Source organism: Lepisma saccharinum, chromosome 25, assembly GCF_977018435.1.
Source record: "Lepisma saccharinum chromosome 25, izLepSacc3.1, whole genome shotgun sequence".
NCBI classification, from domain to species: Eukaryota; Metazoa; Arthropoda; class Insecta; order Zygentoma; family Lepismatidae; genus Lepisma; species Lepisma saccharinum.
In genome coordinates this window covers 49,519,827-49,541,546 of record NC_139253.1, presented here as the reverse complement: position 1 = coordinate 49,541,546, position 21,720 = coordinate 49,519,827, and the positions used below count along the sequence as shown (strand labels likewise).

The following is a 21,720-nucleotide window of genomic DNA, read 5'->3' as shown; positions in this document are numbered from 1 at the left end:
CTTGTATCACATCCATTACCCTTTAACACAGCACTATCACGACAAACACTAACACCTAAATAAATAATAAACACGAAGCACAGCACGAAGCCAACGACTACACGCATTCAGTTTCACGCGCCAAACTTCTGTTGTTGTGTTCCTGGCTCAGAATGAAATTCCCTATGAATAATAAAAAAAATCCCTTTCCGAGCTCGAATTGACAGGTTTTTAAAAGTTCGAATCATTGCAGGTCAGAGTCAGAATTTTAATTCGGGATGAGGATCATCCCTTATTATCAGCCGCCACATAAATTTGAAACAGTGGGGTTAGAAGTCCTGAAGATGAATCTCAGATTATTAGAACGTATTAAGCAAAGTGTTTAATCCTGCTAATGAAGTAAAATGAATTACCACTATACACTTTTTAAATTAAATATTTGTAGGATTTCGGGGAGGGGGGTTTCCCTTTAAAAAAATATTCAGTTCCGTGAGATAAGTATTCTCGCTGCTTTTGAAGATTAGAGAGGAGAAACAATCACTACTTTTGTAAATACAAGGATGGGGGGAGTCAGCAAATAGGTGCTTTAATTGCTTAAGCCTTGAATTTTAATTCAGTTTGCTTCATCTTCAATATTTAAGCTTTTCCCTTTTGATAAATTTATGTTCAAGTAACAGAAATCAGCAAGACAGAAGCAAATGTAAAGTGAAAATTAGCGTAGAATTGGTTTGCCCATGTTATTCAGTTTTCCTGTTCTTCGCACTCTACCGGGTATGTTTTCCCTAGTTGAGCGGAGGGAACGGGAAAGGCTCTCAAGGTTGAGAGTGCGACCGGTGGACTCTCACAAGAAGGAGCTTACCCTGGGCACGGAATCACCGCGCCTGAAAAGCAGTGTTTCCTCCCCCTCTTTCCTTTCTCCTCCCTCCTCGCCAAGGGTTGTAAGGAAAGCGGGAGGAATGACGTCAGGGTGAGATTCCCTGAAGTCATTCCACCGGCTGGAGAAAGGTTCCCGGACATTCGGTGGCAAACGATTGGAAGTATTCGCGCGCTGGAAGCAAGGAAATGTATGCATCGAAATTGGTTTGGAAGAATATTGCGAGGAAATGTATATATATATATATATATATATATATATATATATATTAAAAAAAAGAAATACAGCCGGGTCATCTGCGATTACCTAGATGACCCAGAGTATACGCCGCTGCACGTAGAACACTTTATCGTAGTGGCCTTGAAGTTCCCTCAGGGCACTCCTACGTAAAGGCTTCTGAGCTAGAAGGATATCTTCCCCATTGAGTGGAGGAAAAGTGGGTGCGTATAGAGGTCCCTCAACTTTCGTATTCTGTTTCATTTCAGAACCCGTGCTGTATCGTCGACTTAATCCAATCTATCCGATGTAGGTTTTAGGTTCTGTTTCTGTTCGGTTATTTCATGTTGTCTTCCTGCTTATGTTATTCGCGACGAAGGCTCTGGATTCGATAATCTGGACAATAACGGGATTGTGTTGGTTGCTTGATTTGGTGTCTTAAGTTCACTTTATGTCCTGTTAGGCTAATCGTGAATGGACCTACAGTTTAAAGGGGGATCCGAACCACTATGTTCCTCCACCGAGTATCAAACCCGGGATCCCTTAATTACAAGGCGCCCACGATCCCACTCCGCCATCGGGGATTGTGTTCGCAACGAATGAATCAAATTTGAGTGATATGATATGCAACCATTGGAAGACTATTGAAAGAAAAGCTACGGGAACCTGCCAGTTTTTCTACTGCAGACAGGAAACCATAAACATGCAAGAGAAGCTTATATTCTATGAAACCTGACGCTATGTGCTCGAATACTGGCTATATATAATCCATAGAGGCATAGCAACGTTAAACAACCTCTTATATGATACATATAGGTTTAAAAAGGTCGAAATACAAAGATTGTGTGCGCCTCACTGATCGCGTAGTGGTAAGGCCTTGTAATCAAGGGGTCTCGGGTACGATACCAGGTGATCGCACATAGTGGTTCGGATCCCACTTTAAACTGTATGCATTTCAGATTAGTCTATCTGTGCCGGTGACTCAGTCGGTAACGCGTCTGACTACCATGCTATAGGCCCCGGGTTCGATCCCCGGCCGGTTCAAGCCCGGGAACTTTTCTAACGTTGGAAGCGGCCCCGGCGCCCACCCAGCGTCGAATGACATGGATACCTGGGGGAAACCCTGGGGGTAAAGGCGGTCAGGGGCGTGATGCTGATCACATCACCCCCCACTCACGAACGAATCAAGAAAGTATGGGGCGGCGTGATGCTGATCACATCACCCCCACTCACGAACGAATCAAGAAAGTGTGGGGCGTTACCCCCACACCCCCTATACGCCTTCATGGCGTAGCGCTAAGCACAGGTGAGAACTTTACCTTTTTTTTTTTGCATAAAGTGGACTTACAACAAAATTTAAAATTGCGATAAAGATTATGATAAGGTATTAAAGAATTGGGTCTAACACATTTTTTTATTGTTTACCAATGACCTTGTTAACGGTGGAAGCGGTCCCGGCGTCTACCCAGCGTCGAATAACATGGGTACCTGGGGGAAACCCTGGGGGGTAAAGGCGGCAGGGGCGTGATGCTGATCACATCACCCCCACTCACGACCGGATCAAGAAAGTGTGGGGCGTTACCCCCACACCCCCTATACGCCTTCATGGCGTGGTGCTATGCACAGGGGAACACTTTACCTTTTTACCTTGTTAACTAATATTCTTAATTTCAGTTTCAAGATGAAATCGGCTACGAAATAAAAGGAGTGGGTTCATATTTCTGTTACGAAATTCCACTTTTGTAGTAGACCTGTGCCACACTAAGATGTGACATAATAAACAAATCTGAGACACTTTCAAAGTATTAAATTGCTATCTACGTATTTGGGAACAATCTTTCAATATAATACTTTTTTTGGACGCGTCAAATCATAGTATTTAATTCCTGTTTTAGCAGCTTTAAGAAACCTGATTTTTTGGGGGGGTTACAAATGCCCTTTCTGCTCCCGTCAAGTTACGCCTATGAAAAAACAGGAATTCAAAGTAAAAGACTGTCCCGACTAAATCGGGAGACACGTCTGATAGATTTACAATTGGGAAAATCATAATTAAGCGTGTAGTTGAAAACAACCTATTTTCATATATTGCATGCAGCTCTACTTTTTCTGCAATGTGGATCAAGAACTGGGGACGTGGAGAAGCACAACACTCCACGTAACCAATAGTCACGTGACCCTCTTTGCTTTCCTGTCATGTTGACCTTCGCGTGGAACACATTTCTCGGTGTTAAGACAGGCAAAATCACCCGATCATCGAAGGGTGCAATATGTGTTGCCTACCCTCCTGCATTACTTGCTCCTATTAAAGCCTTATGGGGAAGAACTTTTTTCCATGACTGTACACTGGAATGCTACTTTCGCCTTTTCAATTGTTGCATTTCGTTCATATGAACAACGAAAGAGGTAAAACATTTCATTAACAGTAATACAGCTTCCAGGATTGTTTACAATCCACTTGTTACATTCAATAGCAAATGCTTTCTTAAGGGATACAATGAAACCTCTATCAAGAGGTTGCAGCATGTGACTGGCGTGCGGTGGAAGTGAAAGTAAAGTCACGAAATTTTCTCTGCACAATAATATATACAGGGTGATTCTAAAGGTATAGTACAAAAGAAAACCACAGATACCTCCCATGAAATAGAGACGAAAGTTCCCCTTCCACTTTGCCGAGAGATGCCTCCGTGAGGAGCTAGACAACGCCGAAAACGTGTGAAAATGAACTTCACACCTCTGTACAGCCAGTACCAGTGAAGATAGAAAGGCGGAACAAACGAAGTCAAAAGGAACACCAAAGTCGCCCATCCGAAAAACACTAGGCGGTAGCTGCGCAACGCATGCGCATGGGGTTCCACAAAGGAAATAGGAGTGTCCCGCAAGACAAGTGAAGGGAAAGGGTAGCGATCGACAACGGTAGGGACAAAAGAAGCAATGAAGCATGAAGTAACAATTGCACAGCGGGAAACAAACACATGCAGCGCGTGGGGAGTCCCCAAACACAGTGGGGAGACACCGCAGCAAGAACAAAGCACGGTGCAACAAAAGAGAAAGAGGACCGGACGGGGAATGGTACCTGTCAAGGAGACAACAAATGCGGGACGAGGGATTCCCCGTAGCAGCACCGAGGGGCTGTCACACAGAGGTCGTGCGCCAGCAGGACAAACACAGCAACTACGGGCACAGGAGGTTTATTGCCATGCAAAGGTGCACTTACAGATAGGAATAGTACGTAGTACGTAGTCGTACCCCGGACTGACGTTGTTACAAAAGTTGCTCAAATTGACGACCACCACATTCAATGCAGGCATTGCAGCGTCGCAGGAAATTCTGGCGAACCCTATCAAAAATCCCTGGCATGGTACACACCTCGGCCGATGCTGCAAGTATCCGCGCTACCAATGTTTCCTTGTCAGGCACCGGGGTCTCGTAGACGAGTGTTTTCACATGGCCCCGCAAGAAGAAATCCATTGGTGTGAGGTCAGGCGAACGGGCGGGCCAGGGGACGGGGCCCTCTCTGCCGATCCAGCGCTGTGGGTAGGTATGGTGCAAAAGGGTTCGCACTGTGCCATCAAAATGTGCAGGCGCTCCATCCAATTGAAACCACATACGATGTCGCACGTTGAGGGGTACATCTTCTAGCAGCTCTGGAAGGACTGATGCAAGAAAGGTGCGATAGAGGCGGCCATTTAAACGTGGTGGCAGCAGGTATGGATCGATAACACTGATGAACAAATTCAAACTTTTTTTTGCTCCTTTGAACGAAAATAGGTGATTATTTATAATTCGACCCCGCTGAATCCAAATCTGAAAGTAGAAATGCTGTATCACCTATCGTTTTCCCCGGATTTTCATTTTTTGTTTTTAATAAAAATTTAATTCCATTTGTAATAATACATCAAAATTTGAAATTATTTTTGTTTGTTTGCTCATGAAATTAGATTTAAATATTGAAGTGAATAACTATGAAATATAAAAAAATTAAAAAAATATATAGGACCGATTTTGACTGTTGAATGAACAAATGTCATGCAAAAATAGGAAAAAAAAAACACAATTTTACTCGCATTTTCAAAATTTCTTTCTCGAACTCTACCGTTTGTAACTGCCACCAGAAACCTCTTCCTTGAGGTTCCAACAGTAGTCTGCTAACATGTTCTGTACCGATTTTCCTGCATATCGTTTCTCCATGACAGAAATATCGTGGTGAAATCTCTCGCCGCATTCGTCACTAACCACGCCCAAGTTAGGGGGGGAAAAGTCCAAATGCGAATGTAAAAAGTGAATTTTCAAGGACATATTGCACCCCATGCGCTGATAACACTTCAACAAGTTCATAACAAGTTCCTTGTAGTTGTCAGCTTTCACATTTCCAAGAAAATTACAGCATACTTGTCTGAAAGCTAACCATGCGCATTTCTCTTTTTCTGTTAGCAATTCCACAAAGTTGTCATCATGAATGATCTCACGGATTTGCGGCCCAATAAATATGCCTTCTTTTAACTTACTATCACTGAGATTAGGAAATGTTTTTCTCAAATACCCAAAACCCTCACTGTGTTTATCCAAAGCCTTAACAAAATTTTTCATGAGCCCTAACTTTATATGAAACGGTGGTAACAAAATCTTGTCTTTCTCAAGTAGAGGGTGATTCCTAACACTCTTCTCTCCAGGAATTAAGTTTTTTCGTATGGGCCAATCCAAAATGTTGTAATGTTAATCTTCTGCCCGGCTGTACCATTTGCAAAGAAATCAACAAAATTTTGTAAACCCAGATTGCATGCCCAACAGTATACCAATCATTTTGAGGTCTCCGCATATCTGCCAACCATACTTTTCATAAATTATCACTTTTAATATTGTATCCATATTTTCATATGTTTTCTTCACGGTGGAAGAATAGGCAAGGGATACTGATGGGTATATATTCCCATTATGCAACAATACTACTTTTAAACTATTCTTAGATGAATCTAAATATAGTCTCCACTCGTTTGGGTTTGGGTGACTCCTTCCAAGTTCTTGCAGAAGACCTTCTACATCATTGCAGTAAGTTAACTCATTACTAACAGAAAAAAATGTGTCAGTAATTGTTGGCGTTTCCGATATGACAGCTTAACACCATCTTGTAATAAATTCCACCCTCGGAGACGAGAACCTAATAATTCCGCTTGAACTTAAGAAAGGTTGAGGTCTCTGACTAGATCATTTAGTTCGGATTGGGAAATAAAGTGAGGTATATTTGGATCAGGAAAATTTGGATCGGTGTTTGAATATGAGGGTCCAGGTTCGTCATCTGGAGAAACACTGCTTGGTTCTGTTTCATCCACTGTCCATTCTTTAGGAGGGTTAGGAATTGGTATAAACTCATGACTCATAGGTTTCTTGGCTGAAGGAACATCAGGATAAAATATAGAACGTTTTGATTTAGAACTATATCTTTCTATGTTTGTTAAACAGATGTAACAATCCGTAGTATGATCTTTCTGTTCTGTCCATATTACAGGGTTTCCGAAGGGCATTGATTTGTGAGTGCCATTAAGCCAGCCACGTCAAGTTCGCGAACAATTACAACGAATTTTACCTAGTGCCCAGCTTTTTCCCTCCTCTACTTTACTTCCAAAATACAACTCATATGTTTTTTTCACTATAGGAGTGATAGTATTTTTCTGTGACTTCGGAGTAAATTCCCCACAAACATAACAAAACAAGTTCGGGTTATTCACACATTTGCGTGACATGGCGAACTTATTAATTGAGTTATAATATATTTCTTTAAAAAAACAATATGAATGCTCTTATCGTTTTGTTAAAATACAACTTACACTTCACTTCACTATACACAATATTACATTCACAATTTCACGAACATACACAAACATAAAATACGGCTACTCGCGAAGTTATCGGAAAGGAAGTTAAGACTCGACTAACCCACAAAAGAACAAATTTTAACAGAGAAACAGGAAATTTCTCTACTGCCAGATGTTTCCTCCACTAAATATTAAGTGCCAGTCATAAACACACAAGGTCGCTGAAAAGTTCTTATACATTTGCTAGGAACCAAACGTTAAGCCGGATGCGGAGCAGGGTGCGGAGACCTGAAACCATATAACTATAAAATGTGGGTGTTCTGCCAAAAATTTAGGTGATACAAGAAAACGGATGCGATATTCGTTATCAGCACATCTGAATACATAAAGATCACTTAGTTTTATTGAAAGGAGTATTTCATTGTTTATCAGTGTAATCTGTTCATCGATGATACCTGCCCAGATATTCACTGCAAACTGGGTCTGATGGTGCACCTCGACTGCTGCATGTGGATTTTCATAATCCCACACATGGCTGTTTCGGCAATTGAAGATGCCCTCACGGGTGAATGTTGCCTCGTCCGTGAAAAGCACATGGCGCAAAAAACTGGGATCGTCGGTACAAAACTGCAACAGTCGTTAACAGAATTCCACACGTCGTGGGTAATCCCCAGCCTGCAACGCGTGGACTCGCTGTGGATGATAGGGATACAGCAGATCATCATGAAGGACACGCCACACTGTCGACTGTGATACTCCCACTGCACGTGCAATGCTACGGGTGCTAGTGGACGGTGTGTCGTCCACGCGAGCAAGTACGTCCTCCTCGACCGCCGCGGTGCGCACATGTCTTGGGTGACCGACATGATGGCCTGCACGTAACACACCCGATTCACCAAGGGTACGGTGCACGTTCGAAAACAACCTGCTGTCGGGTTGTCGCCTCTCCGGATACCGTCCGCGATAAAGGCGTGCAGCTGCTCGGCTATTGCCATCTGCAAGGCCGTAGACAAAATGCATGTCCCTCAGTTCTACAAATGTGTAGCGTTCCATGGTACGGTGAGGATAGTGCCAATTATGGAATACTGTACTGCAGTGCACAGGTGGCACACACACACACACTGGTCACAACGGCTTCGAAACAACGTACTCAATTGTCGTACGTCAAGCACACCACCACCACACCGGCTCTTTCACTGACACGCTCCCTAACGCTGCACTTCCAATCAGCCCACACGTCCGCACGGCGCTGTGGTACAATCAGCTGACGTTCCTGAGCCACCCGTGCCTGTGCTCTTCACTACCTGACCACTGCCGTCAGGTGGGGCCATGTACTCTGGGGCCTTGTCATCGTGGAACACATGTAGCGTCCTTCATTCTTGCCCCATTCACCCACAACACGTACTTCGTCCGTCTTGCTCGAGACGACGGGGAGCACTACGTACGATCGTGTGGTGTTTGTGTACACCAATGTGGGGTAACCCAGCAGCAGTGTTGCCACAATCTGTAAGCACAATTTCCCTTTCCAAGGGGTAAAATTTCCCTTTTTCGCCCATTTTTTCCCTTCATCTAAAGAATTATTATTATTATTATTATTATTATTATTATTATTATTATTAATATTAATTAAATACTATCGTTGACCCATGTATAAAATGTTAATCAATTTAACTTTTAAATGCTACGACGCCAGGGGTACCGTGTTCGAATCCCGGCCTGGGCATGTCTGTTTGTGAGTGTCCATTCATAAATTTAATCATATCATTACTCATCCCCATCTTTGGAATTAGTCAAAAGTGGCAGAAAAGCGAAGTAAAATAAACCAAATCAATAAACAATAAAATCAATAACCTTTAAATGTTTTTTTGGAAGATTTAGATTTTATTTCTAAACAAAGCTAATTTTTTTTGGTTTGAGATGAAAGCTAAAACTATGTTATAGTTGGCAACTGAAGATTTTCATCAGTAAAAATCAAAACACACAAACAGAGGTTGGATTTAGGAGGGCCAATCACATTTTTGCCTCCCCATAAAAATGTTAAGTTCGGCGCATGGATATACGCGTTTTATTAAAAAATGATATACACTATCTGGCCATTCGTCACCGGACACCCCACCAAAGGCATGTGGAAGCATCATGGTGTGGTCATGCTTCTCCTGGTATGGTCTTGGTCCCCTTGTGTTAGTGCGTGGAAACATGAATGCAGATGCATACCTAACGATCCTGGACAATTCTGCGCTACCGACATTGTGGGCACAATTCGGTAGTGGTCCTTATCTGTTTCAGCACGACAATGCCCCATGTCATACGGCAGGTGTGATCAACACGTGGTTCGAGGATATGGGTGTGCAAAAACTTGATTGGCCCGCCCAAAGTCCTGATCTCAACCTGAATGAGCATCTTTGGGACGAGTTGGAGCGCCGGTTGAGAGCCAGGCCACACCCCCCAAAAAACACTAAAGAGTTGTTCGCCGCTTTGCAAGAGGAATGGAGCAGGATTCCCGTCGAAACCTATCGCAATTTGGTGGACAGTCTTCCTCAGAGGGTTGTGGCTGTACTTGCTGCGAAAGGTGGCCCCACACGATACTGACGGACGCCTGAAACCGGATTAAAGTACTCGTTCCAGGTGTCCGGTGACGAATGGCCAGATAGTGTATATAGTACATACCTGAGCAAATGTTCTATTCTGGTAAATTTCACATATTAGGTGGAAACTTCTAAAACAGCAAGTTTTTTATTAAAATTTAATCCATTGTTGGTCACTTCTTGCCACTCTGCACGGAATTTTTTAATCCGATAATTCTCCACGACGTTTTCTAATATATTCTGGAGTTGCAGATAGTCTCCTTTGCTTCCCTTATTCTCGCGTCGTCCAAGACGGGCACAGCCTTCCACCAAACACTCATACACGACGAATAACCCACCCAGCGTCCAATGAAGGTTTGCGACAAAGATAACTTTATGGTTTGCACGTGTAGTGTTTGTGGCAAAATTCAGAGAACCGGGGAAAGCTTAAATAAACAATACCCTCGGACTCCCACTCCCATAAGGGTGAATGGCCAAAGACCTCCGGCCCCAAACGGTAGACAGATGTGGGTCAACCCAAATTCCACCCTTTCTCTCAGAACAAAGTATACGACAAAATAAAATAAAAATAATTTCTCATTTTCAAAACTGGAATCTGTTATAATGTTTAATATAATTAATGTTTAGTCTGTCTTAAAATTTCCCTGAAAATTCGCTATTTTTAATCGAATTTCCCTTTTCCCTTTTCACTTAAAATTAGCTCCAAATTTCCCTTCAAAAAGGGAAATTTCCCTTCATGTGGCAACACTGCCCAGCAGTTGAACAGACGTGCATACGCCCACGTAGCTTCATTACACGATTGTCCCACGCAGTTTATCTGTCCAGCCTTGCCCGGCCCGGTCTCACACCCACGCGGCAGTGTGCGGCTGCGGTGGTGTGAGGCCACGCTTGGTTTCGGAGCTAAAGGCTGCGGCCGAGGAGGGACTCGAGTTGTTCGGCTGGGGTTGCGCTCGGAAGCAAGCAGCCGCATCAGGTCTGGGAACGGTGGACCTGGTGATCGGGATGGAAACATTCTGACCTCGTCCATTAGTGTCGTCCACCGTACGACACTCCAGCAGCCTTTCGCCCGCTCCCACCCAGCGATGTGCCTCCGGCTTCATTTCTAAGAGGCTGAGTGGGCCCCATCACGACGTTTGTTACAACGTCAGTACGGGGTACGTGGTCCTATCTGTACGTGCACCTTTCATTAGCAATAACCTCCTGTGCCCGTAGTTGCTGTGTTTGTCCTGCTGGCGCACGACCTCTGTGTGACATCCCCTCGGTGCTGCTACGGGGAATCCCTCGCTCCGCATTTGTTGTCTCCTTGGCAGGTACCATTCTCCGTCCGGTCCTCTTTCTCTTTTGTTGCACCGTGCTTTGTTCTTGCTGCGGTGTCTCCCCACTGTGTTTGGGGACTCCCCTTGCGCTGCACCGCCAGCGCCGCCATTTCTGCCCCGAACCATGTACGCGTCTGTTGCCTGTCGAGTGTCACGGACCACTTTGCTTGCATTCTCGGTGTGTTTTTACATCCTACGTCGTCCGCCCGTGGTTCTGCAACCCCGCACTACTTTTCTCGACTGCACTGCTTCAGTCATGGTGTTTGTTTCCCGCTGTGCAATTGTTACTTCATGCTTCATAGCTTCTTTTCTCCCTACCGTTGTCGATCGCTACCCTTTCCCTTCACTTGTCTTGCGGGACACTCCTATTTCCTTTGTGGAACCCCATGCGCATGCGTTGCGCAGCTGCCGCCTAGTGTTTTTCGGATGGGCGACTTTGGTGTTCCTTTTGACTTCGTTTGTTCCGCCTTTCTATCTTCACTGGTACTGGCTGTACAGAGGTGTGAAGTTCATTTTCACACGTTTTCGGCGTTGTCTAGCTCCTCACGGAGGCATCTCTCGGCAAAGTGAAAGGGGAACTTTCGTCTCTATTTCATGGGAGGTATCTGTGGTTTTCGTTTGTACTATACCTTTAGAATCACCCTGTATAGCACCTATGCTACAATGCGAAACGTGGTTGTCAACAATAAGCAAAACTTGATCTTGTTCGCTTGGCTTCACGAACTTTATAAAGTGTTGCAGCCATTGTATGAAAAGGTCAGTTGTCATGTATCCTGAGTCTGAAATGAGAGATAGAGTTCCTTCGGGTGCTTCTTTGTACAGTTCCATCCTAAGTCTCTTGCTAGAAAAGATCATGGCAGAGGGAACGTAGATGCCAGAAGGTGACATGCAACATACAATTGTAATATTTTGTCCTCTTTCACCAGACACCACTTTTTACTACGTAGAAACTGCCCTGTCCCTCAAGAGTACGCATGTGTACTCTTTGGGTACTGTTCAATGCGTACTCTTTGGGGACAACGCCATATTTATCTAATGTTTGGTCACCAGATGGCAGAATCAATCAGACAAGACATAAAATCCACACGTATGTATTCTCAAGGCGTGTGCACAGATATTTACTAACAGGTCATTGTCTTCCCGTTTGAGCGTTATTGGACAGACGTTATATTCTACAAGCGTAATATTACACTGAAATAGCATTAAAGTACTTAACTGTTAATTACGCAGTCCCTGCCAGCCGCTTGTTACTTCCTTCAGGCTCATACACAACCTTCCGTACTGCTGCTTGCTAACGTCTAGAAGCTACCATCCCACAATGCTGCCACTTTGGAAATTGTCACTGCGTACTCTTTCAAGACCGCGTACTCTTATAGGAACCTACCCTATAGCAATTTCATTTCTTCACATTAGGTAGAAATATCTAAAAATATATTTCAAACAGCTCACGTTGTTGAGGTGCAAACTTTTAATTAAATTTAAGAACATTTTGTATTTGTACACAATATTGCATCATGTAGTGAAAAAGTGACTAATTTTAATGAATCGTTTTCGTCAAAAATAAATTATTCACATCGTTACTTGAGTACGAAATAATCGGTTTGATAGTAACATTTGGTTACAAGCTTCCTGAAAGTGTTTATCAAATTACCCTACTCTTCTTTTCTTTTTCAAATAATTGCAGTAAAAGTACAAAATTGATATTGATATTTTGTAGAATAATGATCGTGTTGATAATATATTGATATATCGTTAATTCTGTTTCTGGAGAGGAATAGAGATACTGCATATCAAAGACTCTTTTAAATGTTAAAAGACAAATGTTTTCGTACAGTTCAACTTTATAAAAACATTTCTTAAATGCATACTTTACGATAATATATCATTTTATTTTTACATAACAATGGGTTTCAATGCGATTAGTTATGAGAAGATCAAACCACTGCCAGTTGTTTCAAATTTGACACGTTATTTTAGACAAATAATTTTATTTTAAATTATAATATGTTCACATGAGAACTAGTAACAATCACTAGAAGCCTCTCAGGGTATGGCAATACTTCCTCATTAGTTATTGAAATGAAATTCAAGTCAAGCTTTTACTAAGAAAGACTTCTTACCAAGAGAAAACACTTACATGTGTAATTCCAATTGTTTTTTTGAAATCATAGCGTCTTACAATTCCGCTTAAAATCTCTTTGCCACACACCAACATAAAACTCAAAGTCAAAAAACTAAAAACAAAACACAGTTCATAATTACTATGGCAACAGGTCTTACAACATATATACATACAGGTCAGTCACTATCCCGTGACATCATCAGTAACAGGTCTAAATATTAAAGAAACACAAATCAAGTTACATAGATTAAAAAACAATAATAGTTATTGGTACAACTGGAAAGAACACTAATATTTGTACAATGAGAAGGGAAAATAACAACAATAAATATTTGTAGAATGAAAAGAAAAGTGCAAAATTCTGTATAAGAATGTTAGTTTAACTGATAAATTATATAAAACTGTGACAATGCACATGAACAAAATATTTACATATATTTTATATGTGGAATAAAGTTATAATTTCGTAATTACAAACACATTCGATCACTGCACCTTAATATTAATTAAAGGAACCAATAACACCATACGTATAAATCTCCTACCGTGAAATAACAACAAAATATGTTGTAAGATCAATATAATTCCCATTACTATAATTATTTTTCTAATTTGCGTAGTAGTAAAAGTACATACCAGTTTCGTAGCTTCTACAACCATGTCTTGCAGCATAGGAGATGCACGAACAGTGAAGTGAGGGCCCATGACACAAACGTCTGTGTTAATATATGCGGTTGCTCTGTGGTTAAGTTTTCTAACTTTGTCCTACGTTAAATAAAATAATATACTAAATGATTTGAAACCGATAACAAATATACACCTTTGATTAACTTTAACAATAAAATATTTCTATTCTTGCACGTGAACCGAATTTAACTCAATATAATGAAATAAATTACATTTTAAACATACATCTAAGAGTAAAGTAATAAATAAAAACCTAAAAAAACATTAAATACCAATGATAAGTGTGACAGTTATGACAATGGCAAAATTTAATACATTTCTCAGAAAAACAAAAATATCAATGTGAATTAATTTACATATTTACGACGTAACTACTGCTTCTAAAATGTTTCACGAGCAGATTCCAAATGGAACACATATTTTTTTTTTCAAATTGTCTTATTGGTTGTTTTTATATAGGCCCTAATTATGTACTGCCTTGATTGATTGATTGGGTTAAACGTTTTGGGTGCTTCGGCAGGTATGGTCATTTTGCACTCTTAAGTATACGAAGATAAATTCTGTTATCTAAAACCCTTAACTTAAAGTTAAAAAAGTGATGTAAAGAGCCTTTTGAAGAAGGTTAAAGTGCTAGTTGTAAAAGGACTTGCACAGCAGAAACACATCACATTAAAAAAGGCAAGGATAGACTAGGAACGTCCTCAAAAACAGTGTAAGAGTTCCTCACTGTTCATAAAGCTAAAAACATTTGCTAAAATGCTGTCATCTCCCAACATGAATAATAATAAAAAGGAAACACTAGAAATAATATATGTTGGGGTTGAGCCGATGTTATTTTTAACCGATGCCAAATTCCGATATCATAACTGATTCCCACCGATTGTAACTATTCAAGAATATTTTTAAATTTTGATGTGTAAGCTTTCTATTGGTGCTATACCACAGTAGTCTACAAAGGTTCCGCTTCAAAATATTCATAATTTAATGTGAGATATTCATTTGAAATATAAATCCATTTTTTTCAAATGAATTTTTGTAGAATGCAGTAAAGAATCGCCTGATACCGATGATTATATTTCAAGTGATACTTTTCGACACGAACAATACTGGTATCGGCTCCTATATCATTATCGTTATCGGGTCAGTCCCAATATATAAATATTGCAATCGTAACTATAAAGTGGAATTCAGTTTCACTGTAACATTTACTAAAAAAATACATAAATAATATAATTTAAGATATGGTGAAAATTAAAAATGAAATTCAATAATTGAATAACGAAATTCAAATACGTTACCTACCTCGACCCACTCAGTCGAACCCATTAAACCGTATTCTTCAGCTCCCCAATTAAGAAATACTATAGTGCGGCGAGGTCTCCATCCTGCAAAGAGGGTTACATTGTGTATGATTGACACAATTTATAGAAAAATAATGGAAGGCGTTAAACTTTCAGAAATCCGAGAATAGTCAAATTTAAATACCTGCAATATTAATAATAAATTTTTATTTTATTATTATTGTTGTGAAAATTTACATAAATGTTCCCATTTTACACTTTATTTTTAACATAATGAATGCTGATAATGCTTTCTGAAGACATTAAAAAAATATTGTGCATGGAGAATATAATACCATTGATTATGTTTGAGGACCACCTCTAAACAATAACTTGTATTTTCAAAATCATTTGAAGTAGGGTAAGAATAGCAGTTATTGGCACTTTAAGAGGAACTAGTTGGATACGCATTTTGTATACACATTTTTTAGGTTTCGGTATTTTATAAACTTTGACACCTGTTCTGAAGTGAAATCGATTGAGACATAGTAAAAACAGAAAACAGTTATTTAATTATTTTTTTTCAGAACCTGATAATGTCTAGTTGTTGGCATACACTAACCAGTTATTGTCACATTTGTGCCCAGTTATTGGCACTCCATATTTACAATGTACTAAGCCTCTAACATTCACAGTTATTGTAGGCTACATAGTAGCTAAGCCTATATTGTAGGTTTTTTTTACAATTAAACAACACAATTCATTACAAAAACTGTGGCGGTGAGTAGGGGGGGCAAGGGTGGCAGTTACCAACCTTTTTGATACTCTCCCCCCAGGTTTGGAACCCAATCGCCGCCACTGTTAAGAAGTCATTTATTTTAATCAATTTCTATTAAAACGGTAAAATTATTGTCACATTTTTAAAGCTAGTAAACCGTGGAATATATTTAATTTAAATATCGGTTTCCTTAATAATTGACGGTCTATTTTCCCTTGAATCTTCGTGACACTTCTTCAATCCTTCCGTGACCTCCTGGAACGGTCCGTGGACCTCAGGGTGAGAACCGCTGCCTTACCTGTATTGGTAGATCATTACTATTTATAGGAATTAAATCATTAGAAAATTTGATAACTTTTAGAACATACGAGTTTTGAACAATATTAGCCAAAAAATTATATCACGACAATTAATATAAAGTTACCCGAAATACACAAATTCATAAAAGTTCGCCCGAAAGTGAAATTACAATGATTTACATAGAGAAATTTCTTGTAACTTTCTTAAGGTTTACAGTTAATTTCAGAGCTGACAAACATTAATCATTTTAAAATTTACCTAAGAAAATAAAAATGCTAAGTAATTAATTGTAAAATAAATTGATGATATCCTGGAGAATTCAAGTCAGAAATCATAGACCTTGGTACCAAAGCATGAATCTAACTCGGTCAGTGGTTGTTTTTATATTAAGAATGCGTACAGGCCATGTATTAGTAAATCAACATTTGGCTCGTTTACAGATTGTGCCATCAACTTGCTGTCAGTGCGGAGAAGCTAATCAACACTCAACCATTTATTTTTTGAATGTCCCTTAAGGCAACAACACCGAGACTCTTTGTATAAAAACTTACAACATGCACAGGTTCCATTTCCGATATCCTTATCTACATTAATATTTGAACCTCGTACTGCAGTTATTTGGATACTTTATAGTTTCGCTAGAAAACGTAGGTTTACAATCTAAACAACCATGATGACCCTCACGGTAATTTAAATCCAAAAGACCTCGCAAAGTCCTTATATCATAAGAACAGAATGGACTACAACACTCAATAAGTCAATAGTGTTTCTAAGAAAGCGAAAGATATTCAACAATAGTTTGAAATATATATAATAGTACCTGAAATTAGCAACGTTGCCTAGAAATCGCAATAATACGCGGTGTGAGCCAAAAATAATGAAGAAGATATCCTGAAGTAGAGAGTCAACTATCCAAAGAGCTACAATGCCAGAGGGTCCAGTTTCGAACTCCTGGGTAAGGGTTGTCCATTTCATTAGTTCATTCTTATTGTCGCAATTAACCCACGAGGTAGAAAACAACGTTAAGTAACCAATATGTGTATCATACGCGTGCACTCCGGTACAGAAAGGCCAGCAGTGGTGGCACACAGCATAACTGTTACAAATTATTTTTTTAACTTTTGGTTTCTCATTATTTATTATTTATTCCGGGTTGCCTCAACAGAATATCAACCTGCAAGCGTCCAATGTTCGTCCTTTTCCGATACCCGGCCATCAACACCATCTCGCGGCCTGTTCACAAAACATCTGCGTAGTATCACCCCCCTGGCAATGCCATCAGAAACCCGAAAAATACCCCAGCGACCTTGAGAGATCCAATGGGAGGGGACGTTGTGTGGAGACAAAGCTTGTTTTCCAACCCGTAAGAGCTGGAAGAAAGCAGAGACTGCTATCGGTCAGCCTGCTGATGTCCTCAGTGTTGCGAACTTCACGATTAACTGTCCAAGTGTACTGTATACTGTCAGCGATGTAGCATATCCACCAAGCTAGTTAAAATTTATATTCATAAATAAACTATAAAGTTTCAAAACACAGAAGAAACACAAAAATATAATTGCTGACATACGGATGATATATTTATTCTATGTGAAGATAAACGTTTCCAAGCATTCGGTCTATTAAGACAGCTAACATGTACATGGACACATCCGCCAAATAGAGTTGGTAAAACTCGCTGGCCGCTGTCACACTTTTTCAAGCGCTTTGCGAGGTGAAAAGTTATGTCTTTTTAGGCGGGTGAATTTCTATTTGTTTGCTTCAAGAACTTTAGTGTTGGCATTGTTTACTATTTATTACGGAAAGAACTACGTGGTGCCAAAGTGGATTTGTGAATATTGCAATGTGTGAAAATCTTGAAAATTGTTTCAATCATCCGCGACCGTCTGTTGCATTAAATACGTTTGACAACAGATCAACTGAAATTCGAAAAAATGAACAACTTTGCTAGGACATTCATCTTTCCCTTAGACGTTATGGAAACAGTATCAGGTAGAGTGCTAATTTTTTTTCATAATAACGTACCATGTAGAAGCAATGAATTCTTGGTTTTCTTAATTTTTCGGGATCTGGTTCTCCAACGGAAAATGTCACCGCACGCCACTGATGTATGTATGTGTATATATATATATATATATATATATATATATATATATATATATATATATATATATATATATATATATATATATATATATAAGGAAAGAGAGAGATAGAAATTTACTGTATCTGGAAGGAAATTAAACATCCGTTCTTGAAGATTTTAAAAATATTCTTTGTATAGGCATTAGTAGTTGCACAATACATGAAATTGTAATCGTTTATGCGTGAAGGAAATACAATAACACATTTTCAAAGACAGCAAGTAATTTACGTGAACTCGTACAAAATATCCCATACCTTTTGCCTTCACAAGATCTCCCAGCACGTGGATCATTTCAATCAGGGATGCTGTCCCACTGGAGGGGTCAACCGCTCCGAAGCCCCAGGCGTCTCTGTGATTCCCCACCAACACATAACGATCTAGTCGTAAAAGAAATGAATTATAATCAATGAGATATCCATTGGAACATGATGCACTATGTGCAAATTTTTCTGCTAAAAATATGAAAAAGCAAAGGGGCGATTTTAGAAAATCAGTGCTCATTATTCTAAATGTTGACAATTTATTTGGTAAATACCTGGCTCTATCTCTCCGTTGAGTCTTCCAACGACATTAAAGCTAATGACCCTTTCCAGCTTGTTGTTTACTGTCAACCTAACTTTCCATCCTTCGTATCTAGGATCAAAGTCTGGACCAACATTGTAGAATATGTCCTGCAAGCCTCCTCTCCACTCAGGGGGAGCAATTGGACCACCCAACAACCTGTAATATTTTGTGCTTTGAGTTTACATTTACAGAAAAATGAGTAAGCACTGTTAAAAAAATACCGTAAAATTTACAATACTCTACCTTTAAAATTTGCACAGTCTGGCTGTTAATATACAAAAACGGGACAGAAATGTATTTAATTTAAATTTGAATATTATATTACGCATAAAGATAAATAATGATTAAATGAAGTAAAATGCACCATAAATATATTTTTGAAAAGTGATTCATTAAATCTACATTAATTAGGTTAACTATGCAATGACTGTTACTATTTAGAAGCTTGACGCGCACCTTCTGCCTTTAGGGCTTTATGTTAGTCTGGTTACAACCCTTTTATCGGACTTCTCAAAAGCTTCTAAGAGTTAGTAAGACCAAGCCCTTGCGAGGTCTGTGGTGCAGGATTTATTTTTAATTATCACCTATGTAGGTTTGAAATGAAAGATCATTGAGATCTTTTACTCGAGGATTTATTTAAACTTCCGATATAAACACTTTTCAAACAGACAATTCACCCGATAGAACTTGTAGGCCTAAACCTATTAGTTGTACCGAAGTTTATAACCCTGGTCTTTTTGATGATGCAGGAGAACGCCTTATTCAGAGTTGGGTTTGTGGAATATCTGCCAAATGGAGTACAAGTACACCAGCCAATCCGAAGATTGAAGCAAGATTTTACCCAACGTCCCCTGAACCATCAGCCTTTCGGCAACCAGGAGAATGTCCCGTAGGCTTACAAAAGTCTAGCTCTTTTATATCATAATTTTGTTTACAATTTACCATGGTTACTACATAGTTGTTTTATATTTCCATAGTTTCAGCATTTTTTCCTGATTTAAATTAAACAATTCATTACCTATTGTAACATTAACAATGACACATTTTTAAAGAAAAGATTCCAACATAGATTAATACAATACAGATTGAACAGTTTTGTGCTTGAAAAAACATGTGTTGACAGGGGCGACACAAGCTGTCCTGGTTATATGTTACGATGGTTGGATGCAAATGGAATCTAATAGTCTTTGTCCGTGATTTCTCCAAGCAACGTTTATATAATAAGGAGGCAGAGAGGCAGTAACTGTAAATGGGAACAACAAATTCTATTTTGATTTCCTTTCATCTGAGTTTGTGCTTGTACACATATATATTAAATCTGAATTAAGCCGTACATTGTATTATAATTTTAAGGTTGACATTTCTTGTTTGTTAAATCTTAAATGTACATACTTCAAATATACCCTAATTTTCTCTCTAAAAGAATATCCTATAAGGAAAATGCATATAAAAAGTCAAACCATTTAGATATCTTGCAATTTATACCTTCATGCACTTGATCGCCTTATTGAGAATATTAATTTTATGAATTAGTTATAATTTTAAAATAATTTATTTAAAAAAAAACTCAGGAAAATTAACTTAAATTACATGAGCTACGAAGCACATACTATGTGATGTGTGTGCAGGAGAAGAACGGGAATGGATATATCCAAATTTTGACGTTGACATTCTAAAATAGTAAGTCTCATTGGTAACGAAAACCAATAAGAAACAGAGCTTCAGGCATTTGTCCTTCACAAAATTCTTGACAACGCTAAGTACATTCTACTCATCATATCGGCATATATTCTTTCGCAGAATTGAAATAAAATACAATTGTTCAACTCAAAATTTGTTCAAGGCAATTCAAAAGCATGTCAATATCAATTGTATCAAACGTAAGATAAGTAGCCATCCAAGATGTATACATATATAAAGAAGAGGAATAATGATCAGATTACAAATACATGCGAATTATATATTTACCTACTCTAAGAACTTCTTAGCGTCCTTGTACCCAATTGGTTGACATGGAATTTTCGGTATTGAAGTTTCATTAAGTGGAATTGTGTAAACATCATCTGTAAAATCAAACACCAAAAGGTTGTCAAAATCAACTTAAGTGCCGTTTCAATATGCAATTATAAGGTTTAAAAGAAAATTAAAAAGAACAAAACTAAATGACGTATTTGAATATTGTTTATACAAGGTCCACCCATAAAAAAACCTAACTTTTTTTCTTTTAAGGAAAGATAACAAGTAATTACCTTCAAATGTCTTTATCACCTTCAAAATAATCACCAGAGGAGGCAATACACTTTGACCAGCGTTTGTACAGGTCTTGGAAACACTGTTGATAGTCATTGGCAGTAAGTGTTTGCAAAAAACGGGTAACATTTAATTTAATGTCTGCGACGTCGTCAAATCTTCGCCGCACTTTCATAGCCATCTTAAGCTTGGGTAAAGGAAAATATCAGCAGGCGATAAGTCCGGAGAATATGGAGGGTGATTGATCACTGTCACTCAATGCTTAGCTAGGCATTGTTGTACAGACAATGCGGTATGAGGCCGAGCATTATCGTGTAACAGAAACCATTGGCCAGAATCACAGAGCTCCTTCCTAACCCGCTTTATCCTGTTTCTGAGTCAACCAAGCACTTCCTTGTAATACGTACCACTGATTGACTGCTTGGTTTTCAGGGACAAATTCATGGTGGATCAGTTCTTGGGGATCAAAAAATGCGATCAGCAGCACCTTTGTCTTCGATTTCGACATCTGTGCTTTTTTCCTCGACACTTTCACGTCCACCTTTGAAACGATTGTACCACTCATACACCTGGGTTCTTGATAATGCTGCATCACCATACACTGCCCGTATCATCTGTAACGTTTCGGTAAGTGATATACCCAATTTGCAACAAAACTTTATGTTGTAATGTTGTTCCATCTTGGTGCGCGTATTTTGTACGCCGCCTGCACACGACCTGCATCTGACTCACGGTTGCCCCGATACCGACTGCTTGTAACAGGTTGAAACATGCAGTGACGGGACGTTTCGATATAGCTCTTTGCAGTGTTGCCAG

At 39.4% G+C, this 21,720-nt stretch overlaps 1 protein-coding gene across 2 annotated transcripts in view; it reads right to left on the bottom strand.

Moving 5' to 3' along the window:
- The window catches only part of LOC145978700 (N-acetylated-alpha-linked acidic dipeptidase 2-like), a 61,038-nt gene that overhangs the window by 18,438 nt on the left and 20,880 nt on the right, over nt 1–21,720 (bottom strand). For both annotated transcript variants that reach the window (XM_083111498.1, XM_083111500.1), the window contains exons 7-11: nt 20,627–20,717; nt 18,626–18,810; nt 18,345–18,467; nt 14,892–14,974; nt 13,539–13,667 (exon numbers count right to left, since the gene is read on the bottom strand). In XM_083111498.1, the coding sequence (XP_082967624.1) occupies nt 13,539–13,667; nt 14,892–14,974; nt 18,345–18,467; nt 18,626–18,810; nt 20,627–20,717 (611 nt within the window). The remainder of the gene's footprint in view (nt 1–13,538; nt 13,668–14,891; nt 14,975–18,344; nt 18,468–18,625; nt 18,811–20,626; nt 20,718–21,720) is intronic.